General features: G+C 43.3%; 1 protein-coding gene across 1 annotated transcript; it reads left to right on the forward strand.

The window, feature by feature from the left end:
• Positions 1 to 457: 457 nt before the first annotated feature.
• On the forward strand, positions 458 to 6,562 carry tmem165 (transmembrane protein 165). The gene is made up of 6 exons (XM_032526048.1): positions 458 to 813; positions 1,649 to 1,874; positions 3,276 to 3,451; positions 4,836 to 5,018; positions 5,214 to 5,319; positions 5,727 to 6,562. Exons 1-6 carry the CDS (start codon positions 664 to 666, stop codon positions 5,801 to 5,803), a joined length of 918 nt encoding a protein of 305 aa, XP_032381939.1. The 5' UTR covers positions 458 to 663; the 3' UTR covers positions 5,804 to 6,562.
• Positions 6,563 to 7,543: the final 981 nt, after the last annotated feature.

Genomic DNA, 7,543 nt, shown 5'->3' on the forward strand with positions numbered 1-7,543 from the left:
GTATTTTAATTCCAAAGGCCAAGGCAACTTAATCAGGATGCGTAGTATCCTGATCCATTAAATAACAGACCTTTAATAATAAAAATATGCCTACCTTTATGGGAATTTAACATAGGGGGGTGTATACGTATGCCCCCTGTATTTTTAATGAAGAATATTTATTTATGTACAATACATTAGTAGTTCACAAAGAAAATTGGGGATTTTCCTAAATGTTTTGAATTAAGGCATTAAAATCAATTTCAAAAACATGTTTTTTATTCCTCTTTTTATTCAACTTCAGCATGGGTGTGTAAACGTATTCAAGCCACTGTATCTCCAAAACAAGCCAAGACAGGACTACTCCTCTGAATTCAACATAAATGGGTCCAGTGTGTGGCAGCAATTTTGCCGCAAGGCTTCTAGTCTGCAGAAAAGCCAGAAGAAGAAGAAGTAGCAGACGAAGAAGTAGCAGACGAAGAAGTAGCAGACGAAGAAGAAGAAGCTAACTTCCGCCTGGCTGGTGCGGTGTGATCGTGACGTGTATAACGAAGGATTTCCTCAAATTTTATAGCTAGCTAGGTAGCTAATATGAAGTTAGCCGGTTTTTGTCCCCGATGATATTAAGTGACTTACAAAAGGCAAGTTAAAGCGCAAACCGTGGTCAGTACTTCGGAAGCCATAATGCCTCTCATGGTCGGCGGAGGGGACCGACGGGCTGATAGAAATGTGATGTCCTTCTTCTTCCTGCTCTCCGCCGTGTTGCTGCTGTCGGTCGGAGTGGCTGCTGTTCCAGAGGAGAACCCGCCTGTCAAAGAGCAACCCCCACAAGAGGTACAAGCTTTGAGTTCAGAATTACCAGTTAAACCTTTTTTATCGTCGCCGGTGCTGCTACTGCTAGCTAGCGCCTCCGCGCTAGCCACATGCTAACCGAGATAGCTACCTGCACATTGTGTTCCGGTTGTGACCATAGACCGTTAATACACAGTCTGTGGGTGTAACGTTAGCTCAACTGGGTAAAGTTGGGCTTTCATTTGAGATATGGCCAGTAAATGTTAAGACATGATATACGTAGGGGTGCTAGCATGTCGCTACTTGCTTTGTTTACAATAATAATGTAAACTTTATTAATTCGGCTAGGGGAAATTACAATTTACACTCTGTTGTTAGCACACACAGGGCTGAATTACACACACATGCTCAGTACCTCTATACATGCACTAAATGGCGCCCCGGGCAGTTGGGGGTTTGGTGCCTTGCTCAATCACCTAGGAGATGAACTGGCGCCATTCCAGCCACCAGTCCCCCACCATACTTTGGTCCGTGTGGGGACTTGAACCAGCGACCCTCCGGTTCCCAACCTAACTGACTGAGCTACTGCCACCCCTTACATTTTCAATAATGACCTTAGTTGCGACAGACATGTCAATTTGACTTGTATTATAAACTGAGTGAACCGGGGTTAGCCCAATGTCTCCACATTGCTAGGACATTGTCAAAATGAGGTAGTGTGTTCCTACAGCTCCCTTTTAATGTAAGCCTTTTAAAGGGCCTAATTTTGAAAAAAAATCTTAGAAATGTGGGAGCATACGGCTGGGGTAACATAGGCATGCTTCCAGTGTAAAGTAGCTGACTGTCTTGTGTGTTACTCTGTTGCCTTTGTTTGCAGAAAGCCTCAAGTCCCCATCCAATTGGTCCAGCAGTTTCGGAAGATGTCCCCAAAGAAGCAAACACGGGTTTCATCCATGCCTTTGTGGCCTCTTTCTCTGTCATCATCGTCTCTGAGTTGGGAGACAAGACGTTTTTCATTGCAGCCATCATGGCCATGCGTTACAACCGCCTCACTGTGTTGACAGGTGCCATGCTGGCCTTGGGAGCGATGACTTGTCTTTCTGGTTAGTAGAAATGAATGTCTTGGTTTTTGTACCAACGTCCTTTGAGATTAAAATCCCCGTTTCAGGTGAGACCTCGCCAAAATAGCACACTATTACAAGGTTACAAAAATGGAGAGGAAAAATAGACTATCAAAAACAGACGAGGGATGATTAAAAAGGGAGCATGTTAAAAATTGACAGACCACAGACGCATGATATAAAATCTAGTTTAGGAATGTAACTCTCCAGTTGTTTTTTTCTATCAGTTTTGAGCTCTCCCAGGGAGACAAAATCACAACAGCTGTTGGCGAGTGGTATAAGATTACACAGAAATTAAGGGATATTACCTTTAATGGCTTTGTAAATACAAATATACCAATGCTGCTGTCTCCTTGGACTTAATGAAGGCCAGGAAACTAGATCATAAAGTACACAGTGATGTGTTAGGTAAAACGCAGAGAGCTGTGATACACAGTTAAGGTGTCGCAGTGCAGAGGAGGTCGCGTGCATGTACAGTACATACTTAGCCTAGCCTATAGTTTTTTCACTAGGTTCTTAGTATGCGCTCTAAAACAGAGCCGGTCATCCACTCAAATACCCAAGCACTTGTAGGGTGATTTTCTTTCAGTTGGGTCCTCTCCTGGGGAATGGATGTTGACATGAGATCTGGGAGCCAGCTCTGGAAGAGATCCTGCATTTGGTTTTCTTGGCCTTAAGAACCAGCATTAGACCAGACAACGAGGCTCATGAACAGTCTGACTCGGAGAAGAGACCGCTGAGTATCAGCATGAAGATGCTCTTTTCTTTATAAAATATAAAAAAGTAAGACTTCAAATTTAACCTTTTAAGCTCTCCATGACGCTCGACTTGGGACCATCTGTACATACACACTGATTTCTATCTGCAAGGTAGTTCCTAAAGCCTTGTCATCCATACAGACATCAGGAAAGCTGCCGAACCGCAGCTCATGGGCAAAAAAAATCAAACCAACAAGGCAGCACAGTGCTGATTTCTGTCCAAGTCATTGCTAATATCATTTGTTACCAACATACAGTAGCTGCTGTAATGGTAATATGATCTAAAGCCTTACTGATTCTCACATTATTTCAATTGAGTTTACACATTTGGATACATGGGGCGGGAGTTGGTAAAGTCTGCAGGGAGAACAAAGGCTGCTTTCCAGATTTTGGGGGTGGAGTCAGTCTGGAGGCCCGTTTTTAAACATATGAGCAATAGGCTCAGCAATAAAATCAACTTCAAGCTTCAGGAGATAAGGATCCAGGTTGTCCGGGCCAGACGACTTCTTGGATCAATAGCAAGGCGTGAGTCTGTAGCAGAGAGGTGTCACAAAGCTGGAATTAGAGCTCCGTGCTCTAAATATGTATGTAAATAATGAAGTAGTTGTTGTATCCACCCCCCCAGTGCTGTTTGGCTATGCCACCACCGTCATCCCCAGAATCTACACTTACTACGTGTCCACCGCTCTGTTTGCCATCTTTGGTATACGCATGCTGCGAGAGGGGCTGAAAATGAGTGCCGATGAAGGCCAGGAGGAGCTGGAGGAGGTGCAGGCAGAGATCAAGAAGAAGGATGAAGAGGTGAGCCAAGACCTAGAAAGACCCCCCAGGGTGACTATAAGTAAGCACAGCATACATAATGTATAATGTTTGACTTTCAGGCTCCCACATGGTTTCACATTCCTCTACTACCAGGAATGCTTTGTCATGGGGTTGAAGATAGTGTTGCACACGCAAGGAGGAAGAACTGGAAAGATGCAGTTCATGTGTCAGTGTGAGGATTTAAATGTGACTTTGGTTGAATCTGAAGTCAATGCAATGATTGTTACAGGCGTGTTTATTACCCCAATGAATGGGAGTATGGGGCTGTTTACTGTTAAAGCCACAGCTCTTATAGCGGAAAGCAGGGCTCAACGATTATTTTTATTTTCTTCAGATTTGATTTTCCTGCCAGATATTTCGGTTACGATTCTATTATTATTTTTTAAGTTGAGCTAAAGTTCAATATTCACTGTGCAACAGATACAACTCTTTATTTGTATTAGAGATGCACCATTTAACGGGAACTGGCCATGACCGGTGACCTCCCGGTCAGTTTGACACACTGTATGCTGATTTTATGCCGGTCAAATTCCCTCGGGCGCATGATTTACATTACGCAACATCAGCGCCACATGTGCACATGCAGGGTTTCTGCGGCGCACTGTCGCTCAGTCACCTGTTGATGAAATGTCAAAGTTGTAATTACACAGGGTTCTGCACAGCCGTCCACTGATCTCAGGCTCTCTCTCCCCTCTGAGGCTGAAACACTGGAACATGACTGCACTCAAACTGCTGATTTCTGGACCAAACTGCACTCATATAGTCCTGTGAAATATGACAACTACAGTTTATTGGAAAATAGTGTTTGGCACACTGACTTTGCTGAATTTGATGTTCATCGGAACCCAGAAAAGACAAAAGCTCTGACGCCCCGCTGGCCGCTGTAGGAGACGCTGCATTTATAAAAAAAGAGAGAGACAGAGACGCTGTATTAACTTTAGTTTAAAATGCTTTCCAGGTTAGTGGGGGTGCATACAGCTCAAAACCAACATTGAAAATAGTAATTTTACCTCAGCGTTTAGTTTTGTTGCTAAACTGTAAAATGCCCAATGACATTAAGCGAATTGGCGTGTCGTACATACGCCATTTCATGAGAGCTGTTTGTTCCCGACGAGATCTGCCTTACCTCGTCACAGGGCGTGTGTACGTGCGCATACTTATCTGAAATTGCTGCTTTCCCAGCGGTAGATTGAACCAAAGGTTTCCCAGATGATTGATCAAACCTTTAGTTAAGTCTGAAATTGTGTCCTAAAGTCGGGGGACTCCCAACATGTTATGTGTGGCATGTACTGTGTGTGCCAGAGTGAAGATAAACTATGAATAAAAAATAAAAAAAGCCCTTTGTCCTCTGTCGCCCGTGTAGCTCCAGCGGTCCAAGCTGGTTAATGGGGCTCCAGATGTGGAGGCTGGATCAGGGGCCGCCATGCCTCAGGGAAAGTGGCACAGCTTCATCTCCCCCATCTTCCTCCAGGCCCTCACCCTCACCTTCCTGGCCGAGTGGGGGGACCGCTCGCAGCTCACCACCATCATCCTAGCTGCGCGGGAGGTTTGTTCCATTACCTCTAAGGCACAAGCCTGTGTGTTTAAGTCCCTTTTTAGATAGTATTTTACATAGCCATACCACAAACAGCAGAAACCCTGACTGCTGTGATCATTTTCTGCTATTTAAACATTTATGAAAGGCAATGCATTACGTTTTTAAGCATCAACATAAAAGGCCACTTTTTATTTGAATTCCCAGAATCCATTTGGAGTTGCAGTGGGTGGTACAATCGGACACTGTTTGTGTACGGGACTGGCCGTGATAGGAGGGCGAATGATCGCCCAGAAAATATCTGTCAGGACAGGTGAGAGCTGTTTTTTTCTTTTTCCAAAAGCAGATTTTATTTTTTTCAGTTTTTCATGTTCACAGCCCAACCTTAAAATGTTATCAGTCTATTTGTTAAAGAGACGTTTCTTTACAACACGGGGAATCTCAGACCAGATCTGGACTTGGGCCAACGTGATATCTACATAAGAGTGACATGACACTGTCATGAACGTGTCATAAAACATAAACAAGCAACAACGCTTTTAGTGTCATTTGTTGTTTTCATGACAAGTTATGATTAGTGTTCACGTGTCACTCTTATGGAGATGCCTTCAAGTACACTCTTATAGGATAGATTCCTACTGAATTAGATTAAACTGTAGAACAACGTGCATTGGTTGTTTGTCTCTAACTACATTTTCTTTTCTTGTTTTGCTTCCATAGTTACAATCATTGGAGGGATTGTGTTTCTGGCGTTCGCCTTGTCGGCCCTGTTCATCAAGCCAGACGCTGGACTGTAATCGGGCAACGGACTCTCCGGTTCTCTCTGTACATACATGTCAATTTTGGAGTTGCTGTAGACAGACTGTAGTTTGGACTCCGTATGTGACGGGCTAAACAGAAAGCCAGAGTCCCGTCCTCTTCTCCTAGCGAGCCTCTGTTGCCCTGCAGTAGCGGAACTCAATGGGTTTTCTCGTGCAGGTCGAACACCTCCAACGTTATTTCGTTACCAGGCGTCTTAAACCCCCTGAGCACCCACACACTTCTGGCTGAATAGTCTTCTCAGGTTGAAGGTGGGCCAGAGCTTTGATGGGAACTTGTTAGGTCACAAATTCTTTCGACCAATAAGCATGATAAAGGGGCTTTTTGTCCCGCCCCAACCGGTGCAACAACACTAAGACTACGTTCCGGCTGCAGACCGTAATACTCAATTCCAATTTTTGTTGACTGACATTCTTTATTTTTTTAAATGTAGTATCAGACTCAACTGGGGGTGATCTGACCGAGCTCGCATTTAAAAAAGAATGTGACCTGTAACGGATTTAGACCACATATGAAAGTGGCCCAAATCCGAACTACAAAAGATCAGATGCCTTGTGACTTGGGCTCTTCATGCTGTAATGAAAAAAAACAAAACAAGATATGAGCAAAAAAAACAAATTTGGATTTGTGTCACTTTGGCCTGCAGTCTGAATGTTTTATCTCTAGTACAGAAGCTGGATGCACATTGAACTCGAAGCAGAAAGCCCTGGGAACTTCTCATAAAGTCTCGATGACGTTTAAAGCCTCAATGAGAAGACACCATTGAGTTAAAGAGGCTGGCTCGGAGGGAGGGGCAGGGCTGTAGCTCTCTGGGAGGGCTGCACACTCCTCACAAGGTGCGTGAGAGAAAGGAAGACGGGTTGTTACTGATCGCCGGCCTCCGAGCCGTCTGGGAATGGTTCTGTGGCTCGTAAACAGACCCTGACATGCACTACTTCCTAAACTCAGCTGTCAGTTAGACCCCATTTAAAAGAGTCCACTTGTAAAAAACAAAACAAAAAATCTTTGCCTTTTTTTTTTTCTTTCTTGTTTTTAAATGTTAATGTTTTGTGACTGTTGGTATACACATAATAAGCGGGCCTACTTTACGTTAGATTTAACATTTTCCAGTGTATGGTAAGGCTGGGCGATATATCGATATTATATCAATATCGTGATATGAGACTAGATATTGTCTTAGTAAGTAATATGGTCCTGGTGATTTAAAGGCTGCATAACTGAAGTGATGTCATTTTCTGAACATACCAGGCAGTTCTAGCTCCATTATTTGACTTTAAGCACTTAGCCACTATATTTACATTACTGATTATTATTAATCAAAACTCCTATTGTGAAAATATCTTGTAAAAGCACCAATTGTTAACCCCACAATGTCAAAAATCAATATGTAGGTATTTGATCAACATTATTGTGATATCTGATTTTCTCCATATCGCCCAGCACTAGCGTGAGGAAGAACACTGAAAAAAACCCAGCACCAACAGTTTTTGAGATTTGATTTAAATTGAGATTTTATTTAAGGCAGAGACGTCATCGATATAGTTTCCTTAACTAGTCCTCTGTTTCACATAGGAAGAGACGTAAACCACTAGAATACCTCTTTGTCCAGGTGTAGCCACAGCTAGTTGGAGTGTCTGTATAGGTACAGTGCCCAGAGAACTACAAAACGGCTTAAAGGTCCCATGACATGGTCTCTTTGGATGCTTTTATATAGACCT

The sequence above is a fragment of the Etheostoma spectabile genome, chromosome 9 (genome assembly GCF_008692095.1).
Source record: "Etheostoma spectabile isolate EspeVRDwgs_2016 chromosome 9, UIUC_Espe_1.0, whole genome shotgun sequence".
NCBI lineage: Eukaryota > Metazoa > Chordata > Actinopteri > Perciformes > Percidae > Etheostoma > Etheostoma spectabile.